Source organism: Phoenix dactylifera, chromosome 14 (assembly GCF_009389715.1).
Source record: "Phoenix dactylifera cultivar Barhee BC4 chromosome 14, palm_55x_up_171113_PBpolish2nd_filt_p, whole genome shotgun sequence".
Lineage (NCBI taxonomy): Eukaryota > Viridiplantae > Streptophyta > Magnoliopsida > Arecales > Arecaceae > Phoenix > Phoenix dactylifera.
The window spans coordinates 12,999,601-13,017,141 of NC_052405.1; the positions used below are offsets into that span (position 1 = coordinate 12,999,601).

The 17,541-nt window shown below is 36.7% G+C and overlaps 1 protein-coding gene across 4 annotated transcripts; it reads left to right on the plus strand.

The window, feature by feature from the left end:
* The first annotated feature begins 477 nt into the window (after positions 1 to 477).
* Positions 478 to 16,017, plus strand: LOC103719866 (ribulose-1,5 bisphosphate carboxylase/oxygenase large subunit N-methyltransferase, chloroplastic-like). Of its 4 annotated transcripts, none has more exons than XM_008809305.3 (14): positions 478 to 995; positions 1,066 to 1,141; positions 3,092 to 3,297; positions 3,447 to 3,533; positions 3,626 to 3,718; positions 6,845 to 6,999; positions 7,151 to 7,235; positions 7,320 to 7,406; positions 7,483 to 7,602; positions 8,408 to 8,509; positions 8,593 to 8,763; positions 8,845 to 8,951; positions 14,408 to 14,476; positions 15,645 to 16,017. In XM_008809305.3, exons 1-11 carry the CDS (start codon positions 630 to 632, stop codon positions 8,758 to 8,760), a joined length of 1,545 nt encoding a protein of 514 aa, XP_008807527.1. In that variant the 5' UTR covers positions 478 to 629; the 3' UTR covers positions 8,761 to 8,763; positions 8,845 to 8,951; positions 14,408 to 14,476; positions 15,645 to 16,017. The 4 variants fall into 4 exon arrangements, with proteins under 4 accessions (XP_008807527.1, XP_008807529.1, XP_008807530.1 ...); XM_008809307.3 differs by having other exon boundaries at positions 8,885 to 8,951; XM_008809308.3 differs by lacking the exon at positions 14,408 to 14,476.
* Positions 16,018 to 17,541: the final 1,524 nt, after the last annotated feature.

Here is a 17,541-nt window from a genome sequence, read left to right on the forward strand (position 1 = left end):
TACCATCATGAATTGTAAAAACTATTTGATATTATCATAATAAACAACCATCATAATAGCAAATCTATAGTCCATAATATGCTTATCTAGATAATTAATTAATATTTGTTATATTGATATTACATAATATTTAATTATAATCTAAATTAAGTTGGTGATAGAATGCAGGACTGGTGAGATAGAATTCATAATTTAAGTTGCAATTGGTTGTGCAGGATCAATCGTTTTCAGCTATGATAACAAATATATTTTTATTTTTATAATTAAAATTTTAAGTTGTTTTGAACTATGAGGTAACCAAATAGCTGCATTGTATCCAGCTAGCTGGATTAATCGGTTCAAAATGCAGCTTGTCATGTCTTCGCACGTGTGAATCCTTCGGCAGATGAGTCCTGGTGGCACGTGTCTCTCTCACTCCCGGAAGGATATGCGATTTTTATCAGGCCCATTTCTTATCTCCCGTTCCGAGGAAACGAAACCTAAAAAAAAAAAAAAAACAAAGGCATCCAGAATATAAGAATCTGAGCCCAATCCGCGCTTTTCCCTCATCATCAGCAGCAAGGCTCCCCCTCCATTCCCAACCCTAACCCTAACCCTACCCTAATCCTTGCCCTCCTCCGTCATTTGCCATGGACGCCGCTCGACTTCTCACCCTCACCTCCTGCTTCTCCTATCCCATTCAATCCCCGTCTTCTCGACCTCTATCCCGTCTCTCCGGCGCCTTCCGAAGCCCCAGGCAGTGCGCTCCATTTCAAGCCGGCCGTCGCCGGAATCAGTGCCTGGCATGCGCGGCGGAGACCCTCGTCGCCGGATCGCAGAGGGAGGAAGGGAGCTCGCATGCACTCCGAGGCGAGAAAGGAGTGGAGGGTGGAGATCTCAAGTCTTGGTTGCACGCACAAGGCTTGCCGCCGTGCAAGGTTGTTCTCAAGGAGAGGCCTTCTCATGATGGGAAGCACCGGCCGATACGTTATATCGCGGCAAGCGAGGATCTTGAGGTAGTTTGCTTGCCTTTTGGATACAAATTTTCTTGGATTCTTGGGTGGTATAATTGGGTTTGTTTGGCAGGCTGGTGATGTAGCATTCTCTGTTCCGAACTCTTTGGTGGTAACTCTCGACAGAGTTCTTGGAAACGAGACAATTGGTAAAGAATCGTTTCTTTGATTTTTCTCCATCCAGTCAATCACTTTATTTAGTCCTATTTCGCAGCAGATGGTTGATAGAACTGAAATTTGCTCGAGAAGCATAGTGTCATGTCTCAAGTCAATAGTTGATATATTGACACCGATACAATAGTATGGTACATTTTTAGCATTAGTTTGTTAACAGATCCCTTCATTGCCTTTATTTCATGAGGTGTTCCCAATGTAAAAGTTATAAAATCTTTCTTGGTTACAAATATAATTATTTATTACTTTCATTTTGTATATTGACCTTTTGTTTTCTATATTAGATGTCATGTCGTATTTTGTTTGATTAAGCCTTTCCATGCACTTCTTGGAAACCTCGTCCCTCCAAATATATGGCTTCTCGTTCCTGAATGAAAACCAAATCTGACCTTCCTCATTACTCCTATTTCCAGTTTTACAAAGTTCTCGAGCTCCCTTATATAGTAACATTCTCTTGGTACCTCACAACAGCTAGAATCATACATCTGTTTAAGTTCGAGGACATCACCTAACCAGGATAGTTCCTGCAACTTTGTTTTACATAGTTTTCTTTGTTTATTATGATCATGTGTGTCTTGATAGAAGAGTGTTGTCTTATAATGTGTGAGATGTTGACATCTTGACATGATCATGTGACTACAAATGCAAATTGAGGACCACATTCGATTTCATTCTACCTAAATGATGGATTCATGACTATTGGCTAACTAAGGGTGAGACATTTGTATTTCATCAAAGTTTGCCTACTTTTCATGATGGACATCTTGACTTTGAGCTGAGATCTATACCTCAAGTTAGGTGTTTTCGCTTTCCCAATCCAATCCATCATCGTCAACTTATCTTTAATGCCCCACGCTAATTCTCTCCTATTATGCTCATCCCTTGGTCATCCACCTAGTTCTTAGAAAGATGATTGAAAGAAATTGATGATGATTGACTACTGCTCTTTTTCCTTCTTTCTTTGTTTTTATTTCTCAGCATTTGATATCCCCTTCTCTCTCTCACCTTCTTTCCCCCCTCCAAATATTCCATCCTCTCTCTCATGATAATATGGGGCTTTATAGAATGCTTGAAATTCCTTATTCTCCATATTTCATCTAAGGATAACCACTAAGCAATAATAGTTGTAACATCAAGCCATAATAAATCTTTAACTAGAAAATATGTGCAACAACGCAGTACCTCACCTAAAATAGCTAGCCGAAAGGTATTATTTGGGTTTCTTGATCCTGTATAAGTACCCAAGATCTACATAGCGAATAACTGACATGGAACTAAACACATGCCCGCACGGGGCCTCACATAGATCAAAACTAACTCTTCTATACCCGTCACATGCCTAGTCATACGAATTATAACAATCTAGGACCTCATCCAAAATGGTTAGCCGAAAGGTATTATTTGAATTTCTTAATCTTGTATAAGTATCCAAGATCTATCCAGCGAATAACTGATGCAGGACTAAACGCATGCCCGCACGGGTCGTCACATACTTCCCCCGTTTAAGTCCTGACATCCTCGTCAGACTAAGGGTTTAAATCTATATAAATTTAATTACAAGCACCACGATCGGCCCATAGTCAATCCCAATGGATCCGTGCTGCAGTGTCCCTTAGGCACATAGGTTATGGGCCGGGTCCGCTTTGCTACTATTTGTAACAACCTAGTACCTCCCCTAAAATGGCTAGCTGAAAAGTATTATTTGGATTCCTTGATCCTGTATAAGTACCCAAAATCTATCCAGCGAATAACTGATATAGGACTAAACACACGCCCGCACGGTTCCTCACAATATAAGTTGGTTGTGGTTATTATTTTCTTGTTCATTATACTTAGATAGTTAGGAAAAGATCATCCAGATAACATTCTTATCTTCTGACTTTATTTCATAAACCTCACGCTAGTCAATTTCTTGGGTTGTGCAGCGGAACTGTTAACAACAAACAAGCTTTCGGAATTAGCCTGCCTGGCACTATATCTCATGTATGAGAAAAAACAGGGGAAGAAGTCCTTCTGGTATCCCTTCATTAGGGAGCTTGATCGTCAAAGAGGAAGAGGCCAGCTAGCTGTGGAATCACCACTTCTATGGTCTGAAACTGAGCTGGCTTACCTGAATGGCAGTTCTACCAGGGTAATCGTTGTTTGTTGGCTTAAACTACTCATATCTGCCTTCAGTCATTTGTTGAAAATTTGGACAGTGTTCCTTAGAGATCCTATTCTAAGTGTCAAAGTTATACAAAATTAACACACTGAGAAAATTCCATGATCTTAATGATTTAGGCTGAAGTTCTTGAAAGGGATGAAGGAATAAAGAGAGAGTACAATGAGCTTGATACAGTCTGGTTCATGGCTGGCTCATTGTTCCAGGTCTTGTCTCTTTCAAACTTCATGTTGGATGCTTTGATTTGGATTTTGAAACTTGAGCTTTTGTCATTCTCAAACTTTTTAGTGCTATGCAGCAATACCCTTTTGACATTCCTACTGAGGCTTTTCCATTCAAGATTTTCAAGGAGGCATTTGTTGCAGTTCAATCTTGTGTCGTACATTTGCAGGTATTTGTTGTAAAGCATCCATATTCTTTGAAAATATAGGTTCAAATATCACTTTCACATGACATGATGGTATCTTTTTTTTTTTTTTGTTTGCTGAAAAAGTTTTGATGTTTTATCTGGATAACAGTTAGGTATTCATGGCATTAAGCTGTTGAAATGTTTAAAGGTCAAATTCACTGGTTAGTCAACCTGAAAAGGATACTTTATGTGACTTAACTCTTTAAAACCAGTAAAGGTATAAAGTTGGTACCTTTATTCTGTGATGCTATGACTATTATCACCACATCCTTAAATCTGAAGATGTGTGTTGGTGGTCGAGTCCGAGATTCCTTTTTTTCTTTCCTGCCCTTTTCTTCTTTCCCACCCTTTTTTGTGGGGTTGGAGTGAGGGGGGGTTTGGGGGAGGGACACTACAAGAGTTCAATTAATATTCCCTTGAATTGTATCACAGAAGAGGTACATGTTTTGATCTGTTTCTTTTCCCAAATAATGATGCTTGTAATTCCATTAGGAAACTCGTGACTATGCACTGTATTTCTGATGGATTTTGAAAGTGTGATACTTATCTAGAATTTACATGCAACATGTTGGATGACCGGACAACTCCTGTGCAAAATATTATACTGACTTTACCTGGAAGAGATGAACATAATATTCCCCAGCACTTAGATTTCTGTCATTTGCATAAATCAGATTCAATGTTATTAAGATCAGGATCGAGTCGTAAATTGTAGAAGGGGCTAGATTGGATCGGATCAAAGATTGTAAGATTTTTCTAATTTCTTTCAGAAATTTTTAAATATGAAAGAAATAAAAGTTGAAATATGTGTCAACTATAAAGTAGAAGAATGGAGAACCAAAAAAGCGATACATATAACAAGTCTAGTTTTCAGCAATATGGGCCCATATATTGCATGTCTAATGAAATGAATATTTTGTTTGGTTATTAAAAATTTTTATACTATCTATCAATTTAATTATCTAGGTAGAATATTTTGAAAGAAAAAAGGACAATTTTGAACATATGGCTGTAAAAATATATATAATAAAATCACATATTGTTTTTAACTCTATAAACTTCAATTTCAGACTTACTAATTTTACTATTGAAGACTAGCTGATGATATTTAAAAGCCACAAAGTCACATAAACTATTAAAAATGGACCCACTTATGGTTTACTATGTCATTATCATAATCAACTTGGATCTCATGATCCAAAAGAATGTGCTACCCATCATATGGATCTAAATTTTGTGATCCTACAGGATCCTGATCCAAGAATGGGATCCGGATCATTTAGGACCTATTTGATCCGGATCATAGATCCGGTTTGTGAATCATCAGATTTTAGCAACATCTATCAGAAAAGAATCATGTTTAAGTGCGTTTTTGAAAAATAAAACTTTTAGTAGGCCATATATATGAAGGCACAAGTTTTTGACTTACATATACTCTCATTTAATTTCTCTTGATAAACTGAACACTCATAAAGGTGAATATTAGAAGAGGCATTCGCAATCAGGAAACTTAAACAAGGGAGGCTTTAACAAATATAAGAGAGGCAAGATTTAAAATCAGATAGATACTTTATCATTATGGAGAATTATGGAGCAAATTAAATGGATTTATTAGACATTTTTTTGAATGTGATCTTGAAGGATAGGATATGCTTGATGAATGAAAAGTAGAATGTTGTCACTATTTATGATAAAGAAGACATGCAATACAAACTAATAGACTTGGAATTAACTCTATGCTATGTCAGGAGGCTTGGGGGAGGGTAATCTGGAAGACTAGCTTGAATTTCTAGAATTCCATTTTTTACTTCAGGTCATCATGGTCAGCCAATAATGTTATAGTTATTCTCTTTCCCCTTTGCTATGTTATAGGACTCTGGTATGAGAATTCACCTTCTTCTGGTTATGGATTCAATCTTTCAACTTTATTTTATTATTTTTTCCAGATCACTGTTTGCATATTTGAAGGTCTCATTGAACTAGATAGGTTGTCTGTTTTTCATCTTCAACAGACCTATAATCCAGCACATGATCTACTCCAACTACCTTGATTCTATTAATCAGAACTTAAGACAAATAATATGCTTAAATAAGTTTAAGAATAGTGAGTGATGTGGAGGAGCACTTTCTTGAGAGTTGAAGATTTGATGAGGCAGTTATAAGACCAATTTTTCTATATGGAGCAAAAAACTGGAGGAGCAAGAAGGCATGTGATCTTGAGGCTAGATAAATGCATGTGGGGAACACTGTTGTCTTCATGCATATATGTTTGGCATGATGAGCTTCATTAATAGTAGAGAAATAATAGTACATCTAACAAAGGAGAAGAGGGAAATAATATTCAGGATTTCTCATTTACTTATCTAAATGTCAATCTGCAAATCCTAAATATTTTCTTATCCTAAAGGGGCTTGGGGCTTCTAAATGTAATATGACCATTCAATATTTAATAATAAATAATTTCTTCTAAAAAATAATGATACTTTCTTGAAGACTTTACCTATTTAACACTTATAGAACAGCCTTAGAACACATTACAAAGATAAAAATAAGATTTTCATGTCATAAATAAACTTCTAATTAATGTTAAACTGTCCATCTTGAATTGCTTGCCATGATTTCTTTTAATAAACAATATGGATTTTGGACTTCATAGTGCCTTGCAACAAAGGGTCCAAGACTTCAAGTAATACTTTGCCTTTGAAGTGGAGGTTGCTTGCATTAAAGGGCTCGATTGTTATTTGGAAGCAGTGAATTGTATATCTAATGATGATGGAAAGCTATTAACACAAGAGTTAGGAAATACCCTAGAATTACAAACCCCATCTGTTTCCTGCTTCAGGAGCAAAAAGAGAGATCTAACAGATTATAAATTGTGCTAGAGATCCCATAGACTGCAGGTATGCTAAACATGACTCTTAGATTTGAATTCAGTCCTAATTTTTTTTCAGTACCTTCATAACATCTTGGAATTTTGTGGAGCAATGTATTTTCTTTAACAAGCAATCATGCCAAATCACAGTATTTCCTTTTCTTTAGTGGGTGGTCAGATAAAATCTGTTTCCTAAAGTAGAATCAAATGCTGATGTGTCTTTTTGTTGGAAACAGAAAGTAAGTTTGGCTCGAAGGTTTGCCTTAGTTCCTTTGGGGCCACCATTGTTGGCTTACAAAAGCAACTGCAAAGCAATGCTAACTGCTGTCAATGATGCTGTTCAATTGGTGGTTGATCGCCCATATAAGGCTGGGGAACCGATTGTCGTATGGTATCCTATTTATCACACACCATACAAGTTGCTTACTCTGCTGGTGGTTGCTTCTGCATCCATAGTTTACTAATGCTTTTAGACACCCACTATTACATGTATGTGTGCAATATATTGTGCACAGACATCTCAAACTTTGTAGATGTTATAGGTGTGGACCACAGCCAAATTCAAGGTTGCTTCTCAATTATGGTTTTGTTGATGAAGATAATCCATATGACCGTATAGTGGTTGAGGTGAAATCCAGGTTCCTGCACATGTAAATTTTACATTCTCATTTAGCTGGTTTGACTTTCTTGTATTTGTCATTACTGATATAGGCATCCCTGAATACGGAAGATCCTCAATACCAAGAAAAGAGAATGGTTGCTCAAAGAAATGGAAAGCTGGCTGTCCAAGTTTTTCATGTATGTGATATAATATTTTACCTTGTCGTATAGTTAGCAGTGTGCATCATAGTATGCACCCTTTTTTTGGTTTTAGGTGTATGTTGGAAGAGAAAAAGAAGCTATATCAGAAATGCTGCCTTATATGAGATTAGGGTACGTATCAGATCCAGCTGAGATGCATTCGGTTATTTCTTCTCAAGGCCCCATTTGTCCTGTAAGTCAACAAATCCACCTTAATTTGATATCATTTTATATGCAGAAGATCTTTTTTTTTAACATGTATGAGCTGGTAATTGCTCCACTGATGTAGGATAAAATAGCATGACTTAATAATTCCACAATCATCATATTATCCTTCTTTTAAACTTAAGAAGATAAATAATGATATAATTATTTTAATAATGTAATGTTCAATCTTTGTTTCGCATATATGTAAATAATGTAGCTTTTGTTAATAATATAGCTTTTCGTTTCACTTTTGTTCATAGTTTTTTAATTTTGCGTAGTTTTTGGTTGCTTCTATAATAATCTTCTATTGGTACGTGATTCTGTAGCAAATTACAAATCACAAAATTTAGTCATTTATCACCTTATGTCCATCTTGAAGTATGCCTGCTATAAGAATACTAGTTTCTTTGGGATTTTTCAAGTATAAGTAGTTGATTCGTTATTTCCTTATTATTCTGCATGGGTTATGTTGTATGTCCAAAGATTGGACCATGCACAACTTTTTGTAACTTTCAAGATTTTACATCAGTTTGCTGCTTCGTGACTACATTTACATTGTTGAATGTGACTAGACTTATCAAGTCAATCTACTAATCTGCTATTTTGTGTAGTTCATTTTCTGCTTCAGATTGGTTGGTAAGAGTACGCATGCACTGTTAGAGTAAATATTCTGAAGCGAGCTTACTTGTTAGTATGAGCAGTATTCTGAGGAAGCTCTTTTTCCTGATCTATTCAAACCTTCCGGTAGGTGAAATCGTCTTATTCGTGACTAATACAATTTATTACTACAGGTGAGCCCATGCATGGAGCGAGCAGTGTTGGACCAACTTGTAGGCTATTTTGAGGCTCGGTTGGCAGGCTATCCTACAACCTTAAGTGAGGACGAAGATATGGTAATGGCTATGAGAGTCAACTACTTCTACTTATATTTTCAGTTACAGAATTAATTAGCCATTTGACATTATATGATTACCAGTTGAGAGATGGCCATTTGAATCCAAAGAAGCGAGTTGCAGTTCAGCTTGTAAAGTTAGAAAAGAAAATGCTGCATGCTTGTCTTCAGGCTGTATTTGAACTCATAAATCAATTACCAGATCACACTGTATCTCCCTGTCCAGCTCCTTTTGCTCCTCAATTGAAATAATAGGTACCATTGATGATTTCTTCCTCTTTTCTCATCTATTCTTGTTCCATTTAACTCTGCTGAATGCAGTCCTTTTACTTGCAGAACCAGCTAACCCTATCATGCGTCTAATATGATCATGTAGGCCAAGCAAGTCAATCATAAAATTTTAGCTTTGACCAGTTGGGTTGCTTGTGAGGCGAACTATTCAGGTTAGCGTAGTGGATGGTGGAACTTCTTGGTTTGCCTGATACTTTTGAAAAGGGTTCTTGTTCTTGCATATGTATTGTTATGGTTTTTCTTTACTTCAAATTCCAACAAATTAAATCTTACTTTATAAATGACCAGCGGCTTATATCATGTTAGCTTTTTGATTTTCATGCCTGTTGTGACGACTTGATACTTCTAGGTAATGGTATGACATGCTTTGATTAATACTGTTAACAACTCTAGTGACATATGTCAGTGCTTTATTTAACTAGCTGTTAAGGTTTTTCTCCCATCCTTCTCCAGCAATTTTAATAACTGCACAGAACCAAGTCTAAAGACTATACCACTTTAGACATGTATTGTTTATATTTATGTCTACAACCTATGGTTTTATATGTGGATAAGGTAATGAAGGCTGTAGTATAGAATGTTAAGAATTTCAGATTAAAGTTTTTCTCAAAAAAAGAATATCAGATGAAAAGCTTTCATAGATAATTGGAAAAACTAACTAAAATAGGTGTAGTTGTTCCCTCGGAATAGCGACATAAAATGTGTAAAACCAACACTGTTTACTGTTGCCACATACATAATATTTGTTCAGATCGGGTGGTTAGATTGAAAGCAGACTTCCTGGTGCAATATGATTATTGTTGGTTAGCTAAAATTCAAAATTAACATATCGATTAACCATGAAGTATGGGCAATATCATGGGATATGGTTACGGCATGATACAAATATGCCGATGCAGCAAATCTCGAGAAAGTTGGAAATAATATGACTAGGATACATCAAGGAATATACTCACATAATATATGGATACAACAAATCTTGAAATAGTAGGATATGATATGACTAAGATACATCAAGTGATATGCACAAAATATTTGTCTGTGTATGGATCTGGATATATGGATACATACTAGCATTGACTTGTGCAAACTTTTCTTTACTCATTATTCCATAGATCATAATCCAAACTTTTTTTTTGTAATTCTGAAAAATAGGATACTTAAACACAAGTATCCGACACGTATCCAAGAAATATTTAATGAGTAGACGCCAAGATATGCACCCACCTCCATTTGTGCACGTCTACCATAGGAGGCGTCGGATTCCTTATTCGGACGGAATTAGGAATTAATTGCCTTAATTCGGGATTAGTCATTTAGTTGTCTTTATTTAGTTGTTGTTTTTATTTAGGCTACCTCCACTTGTCCTTCTTATTTAGTCAATTAGTTGTCTTTTATTTGGTTGTCTTTGCATTATAATAAGAGCCAAGTTACGTAGGAGTCTAATTGGCATAGAGGTGCCCGACCTCTATAAGAGTTGTAATTGTTTTCAATTAGAGCAAGGAATAACAATCCCGAAATTTTCCTACGTACTCATTCTCTCTTCCTTTCTCACGCTCTCTCTTGTTCTCTCTCTCCACTCTCTTCTCCTAACAATCCACCGGTGAGATCTGCCTTGCAGATCTTATCACTAGGATACATCAAGGAATATACTCACATAATATATGGATACAACAAATCTTGAAATAGTAGGATATCATATGACTAGGATACATCAAGTGATATACACGCACAATATTTGTCTTGTGCAAGCTTTTCTTTACTCATTATTCCATAGATCATAATCCATACTTTTTTTTTGTAATTCTGAAATACTTAAACACAAGTATCCAACACGTATCCAAGAAATATTCAATGAGTATCAATATTCAATATGGATATATGATTTGGACATGGCATGTGATTTGAAGTATCTACGCTTCCTAGGTTATGCCCTATTGATTTGAATAGAAGGCTGTGAGGGGTATGCATGAGTTTATAAAGACCCAGAATTTGATGACTTCAAAATGGATGTATGATGCAGCTTCTGCAAATTCTGAAATCGATACATTCAAGGAGCTTGGCTTAATAAGAGAGATCAGTGATGAACTAGTTCGAGAGGCTTAGGCTGTCTGCAGCAAAAAGTGAAAGTCTTGCTAAGGTGGAATATTAGGTCTTTATTACATAAGTTGGATTAAGCACTATTTCACTTAAGAAGACCTAGATGTAGGTGGTGAGTATAGAATGGATTTGGAGAAACTCGGTTTCGTCTTTAACATTTATAGGGATGGCTGAGCATAATTTTGAAGTGCTGATTCATTCTTAACCATGGATTGCATGTTTAAATATAAAGTAGGCTGAATAGGCATTGATGGGCCTATTTATGGGCTGTAATTACTATGTTTTTAAACCTTGGAGAGTTGTTGTATGTGTATTTTGCAGTCCTTTTGCAATTATTTTATGTCTTAGGGGTTTGTCATCTACTCTTTTGATTTTTGTTCAACTGCTGGGATTATATCTCATCATATCCTTTTGTATCTTTATGGTCCTGCTTTTAGATTTTGGATTTATTATTAATTCTAGTGTAGGATAAACGGCTAGCTGCCAGTGTTGGACCCATCTCCACGGTAAATAAGGATGCATGATGGGCTGGTCGGGTGCCTAAGTTGGTCTTTGGCGTGGCTAGTGTTACTAGATATTTGGCTCAAGCTCGGTCCAGTCTATAATCAACCCAACATGTGTAACCAAACTCAGCGCAATGAGCAACAAGTGAGCTTGATAGAAATCAGGTTGCCCAAGTTAGCGTCGAGGCTTTCTTTTCTGGAAACAAATCAAAGATTATAAAGAATCTCTTGTCCACCTCTTCAATCATGATTCTGTATTAGCAAAATTATTTTAACAATTTGTGTCCTGTGATTGCAGGGATAATCTGCAAATGGTCATTAACTGTTGCTTATATTATATAGACAAAGTTTAGTATTGTATTTATATTATATATGTGATATGTTATAAATATTAGGCCAAATTGGGTTGGGTTATGGGATTTGCAATCAATTGGTCCAAGCTCAGCCCATACAAAGTAGGGCCAATTTTTGGGACCCAAGTTCAGCCCGACCAATGAAGATATTGGTCACCAATTAAAATGTGGCTGGGTCAATTAGTCTATGGCATGGCTTGGCCCAATGTGCATCACTATTTATGTGGAAAGAGGGGCTGGGCTACGGGTACCCCTAGTAGTTACATGGCTGAGGAGATGGTAGGTAATGTGTTTCCCATGAAAAATAAAAGGTGGAAAAGATGGTAGAGGAGAGGAAGAAAGAGGGAAGGACAAGGAAAGCGAGAAAAAAGTAGAAGAATAAGAAAAGAAGAAAGAAAAAGGTGAAACCACATGCATAATTCACTTGCTAAAAAAGGAAGGTAATCGTGGGTCTTGGTCCTGGGTTTTACTAGGAAATATGCTAGGTTCCTCTAAACCAAAATTTATACTTAGGCCCATCTCTCGACTCTTTTTTTTTTACCTCACCTAGTTTTGAACACCATTATGGGAGTGGGGTTTAGATTTCATGCATTTGCATATTTCCACTCATAGCTCTCATAGAACAGCACTTGCGTCAGTTAGCAAATATTTACTTGAAAACAATAAACAATAGTCACAGAATAAACACCTAATCTAGAGATGTATGTACGTGTACTAGCAAATAAACACAAATTGAGTTATACATACTCTCTACTTGGTTTAGACCAACTAAAAGTAAATACGTACACAAACCTGCCCATGATGTTGGGCCGGCCTATGGCCCGCTCAACCTAGCCCACATTTTAACTAGGTTGGACTGAAGCTAGGTCACAAATTTCTGACCCAAGTTTGAATTGGACTGAGCTTGGACAACGGTTAGTGAGCCTGATAGCCTGATAGTAACATATCACAAATATAGGACAAATATAATACTAAATCTTGCCTACATACTAAAGCAATATTTAGTCGTTGTTTGAGGGATTATCCCTCCAGTCACCAGATACGCATAAATCATTGAAACAATTTTCGTATATATATGCAGTCATGGTTGAGTAGGTGGATGTGAGGATTCTTTATGCATTTAGTTTGTTACCCATAAAAGGAAGTTCTGGAGTTAACTTAGGGCAGCCTGATTTCAACCTGAGCTCACTTATTGCTCATTGGGCTGAACTTGGGTCTTACTAAGCTTGGGCCAAGTACATAGTAACATTGGCTGATCCAGTGACCACCTTGGCTAGGCCCAACCCGCCCAAAATTCATCCTTATATACAATAGAATGAAGAATTGCATATACATAACCAGCACTAACTCAAAGGAGTAAACAGTTGGGTTGGAGAAATAAAATCCTAGATCAAAAACAAACAATGGGTCGGTATCCCCTCTTTGCCTAGCTGCAGTCAGGCAAAACTTGAAAATAATACATTCTTATATAATGAAGTGCATAGTTAATCTGGAGTTGTACACACTTGTGCTGACAAATGAATACATACTGAGAGATCCACTTCTTTGCCTGGCTAAGGTCAGCTAAAAAACTAAATGCAGAGTAAATATTTAGAGAAGTAAATAGTTATTTTGGAGAGGTAAGCATTTACATCCAAAAATAATGGGCTATTGAAGGACATTTTTGTGAACGATAGTAGTGGGAGTTCTAGAATTGTTATTGAGAGGGAGGCTGATCTTAATTGTTGAGGACTACATAGACCTTGCCAATTTTCTGTATGAATTAGGGTCAGGACATACTTCTGCCAAAAGAGAAATACTGCATCTTGAGTCAACTTCTCAGATGGCATGTGCAATATATGTAACAAATAGTGGCTTTGATTTGGATATTCCAAACGTTCAAGGATAGGATAATTGCATAAATTGCAATTATAGTAAGCTTATGCATAGATTTTGTTCCCATATATCCAAGGTTGTCACAGGTGGCTACCTAGGTGCCTAAGCACTTTGGCAGCAGCATCTCCTAGGCATCTGTCTCTTTCCAAGCCTTCAGGGTAGGTGGCTGTCCAGAGGCGAAGGGCGGCACCTAGATGTGCACCTGGCCGCCTATTACTGTTTTTGTTCCCAATGTGCATCTGTATCAAAATTTATCACTGAATTTCCGAATATCTTGGCATGATTATTATGAAGTGTGTTTCCTCTTTAGTAACCTGGGTTGCATTTAATGGATCTTGGAGTGCATGTGTCTTTATATGTTCTATCACATAAATCATCATTTTGATCATGTGTTCTTTAATTATGCAATTGAATTTGCTTGTAGTTTTATTTGATTTTTAGAATGTGTTCTTGAAGATATTAATTGACAACGGACCATGTTATGTTCCTTGGAAGCCTTGCATATTTTAGATCATTTGATAAAAAAGATTATAAGTAAAACTTAAGTAATTTAATCAAATATTACACTATTGCATAGCTCAAGTAGTTAATTATCTTACTGTTTATTAATACGATGTTTTCTAAAAACCATATGCTTGTTTGCATTTGTCATGATTTGCCCATGCAAGACTACTTATATTAGTTTTATGAATTTTACAGATTTTTAACTCAACATGTGTGTATGTGTCATAATTGCCCATGGAAGACTATTTATTACCAGTTTTATCAATTTTACAGATTTTTAACTCTAAATGCCTGCATGGACCACCTAGGCATTTAAGGGCGCCACTGCTTAGGACTGCTCAGGTGTGTTGACAATCTTGCATTTATGGTAATGGAATGGCATGTCAATATAGGGCAAACAATTTTCAAGTTCACTCCAAGAAATCGAGTAGAAAGGCGCTAAATGATTTTGGATTTAATTGTCTAGTGCCTTGACACTACAAATTCCCTCTAATATTATAAAATTCGTACGCCGTATCTAGACCTTTATAACTCATTTTCCTCAAGATGATTATCTATACGGGCTATTTCACTATGCACATAAAACATCATATATAAGAATTATTACACAAAAATGACCTTTGTAATGCAATACTAAAAGGCAACACAATGCCATCTTTTCTCCTTTTCTTCGTCTCTAACTGCTGCTTTTGTTTTTATTTATTTATTTATATTTGCGTTTATTTAGCTTAGTGCTAACATGCACTCTCAAATTATTTACTCCCTTTTATTATCTGGGATGCTGCTTGGTATCCTTTTTCCCTCACCAGCAAGGAAGCTCCTGTCATGCTGGTCCACAGGCATAAAAATCAGTCATGATATTATATATTCTTGTGTATGTATGGCCTGAACAGTTCCTTTGCTGTTGAGGGAGGGAAAAAAACAACTATGGTTGCTGCTCTTTTTTTCTGCTGTTAACCGCTGTACTCTTTTTTTCCTGTCCTTGTTCCTCCCTCAATCCAACAACAGCCCCCTTTTTTCTGATACATAATGGTCATTTCGCTCATCCCTTTGGCGTCCTTCCTCTTCCTAAATGTGCATGTACTTGGTGGTATAATTGTATGATATATTCATTCCGTGATTGTAGCTATCATATAATTGACATTGTAGTTATCATATCATGATTTTTTTTTTGTTAGTACATATTAGAAGAGTACGAGAAATGACAATTCAATTGATCCCCTGATTTTCAGAAAATCTGAACACTTGCATCCTCTACATAAAATAATAGCCGAGGTTGAATGAGCTATAACAAGCTTTCCCAACTGTAGCTTGCAGATGATGTAACATGGTTCTTTTGCCTCTTCATGTTGTGTGATCATTTAATGCTCGCTTAAAATTTGTTTGAGATGGCACGAGGAGAAACTTACAGCTTACAATTTTGCTAGTTGAACCTTCGGTTGTCCAATTCCACCCTTTGGTCTGTAGTAGTTGTGCCAACCAATAACGCATTACACAATCCATTTTACAGGTTGCCTGATGTCTGGCGTTGCTGTAAACTAGAAGATTTGGGCTTGTGATTTTATTCCTGTGGGTGGATCATCATGCAAAGTATTTGGAAGGAAACGAGTGTAACTCTTCTGCAGATCATCAGTACATAAAATCTGGTTGTTTTTTCTGGTGGAAGATTGATGTTGTATGAGTCATCAGAAGTAAACCTAGGTCATATCTTTCTCAATTTGTCTACCAATACTTTTTTGTTTTTGTATTTTCTCTTCCCTTGCTTCCCAAATGTTTGCTAACTTGTACATAAACAATTAGCGAGGAAAAAAAAAAAGAGTTGCTTCTTGATGGGTGACTAATTTGCCTTGAAATCTTGAGGAATGTTACATTGCTTTTCATAATTCTGACGAGCTATTCTCCTGCTGAGTTGCCGCAATTTGTGTGATGTCATGGCTTTAGTGGCTTTGTAAATTTGCCCGTTTATTATATTTTGATCACTCTCCTTTGTTATGCAAGAAATTGAAAGAAAGGTCTTTCAGTTGAAGAACAGAGGTTTGAGAAATTTCCTTGCTTGGGTGAACTTAGATAGTGAATAGTTCAGCCTCTGGCTGATGCTTGAATCCATCATCCGCAGGATAACTCCCCATCAGCTGGAAAATGGGTAGGAATTGCAGAGAGGCGAGGTGTGGCTGTAGGGGCCCCTTTAGATTTCATGGATTATGAATTCCACACTGAGAGGGGTGTTTTACTTTTTCGCAGAAAATTAGAGATTAAATATCTCCAAATTGTTCGGCCTTTTCATGTCCCCTCTTGTTTTCCATCCAGTGGGGATTTATCCTGCCAGCAAGTTTGCACTTCTCCAAAAATTGACCATGAAATTGGTACTTACAAATAAGCAAGCCATCCTGATTTGCATAACTCAGTATTATCTCTCAAATTCATCAGAAAATAAGGAATTAATTTAAGAATTAAATGAAGGTTTTGGCCTCTTGTTTTCATGATCTTTGTTTCAATGTTAACAATTGACCTTTCCTTTAAAAATAGAAAATGTTAGCAATGGAAAAATCCTGGCTTAAGTTTCTCTTGCTTTTGTAGTAACTTGACCACATTTGAACTCTAAGAGCAAGTAAAAGATGACTTGCTCAATCCATTAAAGATTCCAGAGGCTTTGATCAACACCCTCACACATGGTTGTACAAGAGGGAAAGTTTTTACTTAGACTTATAAAGGAGGGGGGAAATTGTCAACAGAATAATAGACATTTAAGATTGTTTTGCTAGTTATTAATGTAATGAAACAAACAAATCTAAAGCAGAAGGTTGACTTGCCATCAAAGTCAACTAGTTGTTTGGTTTCAAGGCCTCTAAGCATCCATATATTTTCTCTCCCTCTGTATTAGGATAGGCGAAAATACCCGGCTAGGATCAGGGAGGGGGCAAGGTTGGACCCCAGGTTACTTGTATCCAAGATCCAATGACTAGTTTTCATCTACTTCTTAGACATCAGTCTTGACCATTAGATATCCTCCGTCCGGCTGGAGTAGACCTCCAAGAGAAGATGCTCGAGAAGCGTATGAGAGTTGGGGGAGGCAATGGTTGTCCATTGTTCTTGCAATTCCAATATTTTCAGGGTCCGAAAAGCTTGGGGTCCGGGTACCAACTGACATTCATAGTCCTAATCTCCTAATAAGCATCTTTGCTCTGCAACTGGCGAATTTATGGAAGAGAAATTGAATAGCCAATGGCTTCGGAAATCCAAAGACCCTTTAGAGCATAATTAAGCAGCAGATTTGCCCCCCTTGTTTGTGTTTAATTCATGTTGGCATCGCACATAGGCATTGCATTATCTTGGGTACAGGTGTAGAATGATTTCATCTTGATATGCCGTGGCTGGATAATTGCATGCTATCTTGACTGCAGAAACAA

Excerpts from the sequence above, each read along its gene's own strand:
- LOC103719866 (XM_008809305.3), top strand. The coding sequence starts at position 630 with ATGGACGCCGCTCGACTTCTCACCCTCACCTCCTGCTTCTCCTATCCC. Across the intron at positions 7,000-7,150 it reads GGGGAACCGATTGTCGTATG|GTGTGGACCACAGCCAAATT; the intron begins GTATCCTATTTA and ends TAGATGTTATAG. Across the intron at positions 7,603-8,407 it reads CTCAAGGCCCCATTTGTCCT|GTGAGCCCATGCATGGAGCG; the intron begins GTAAGTCAACAA and ends TTATTACTACAG.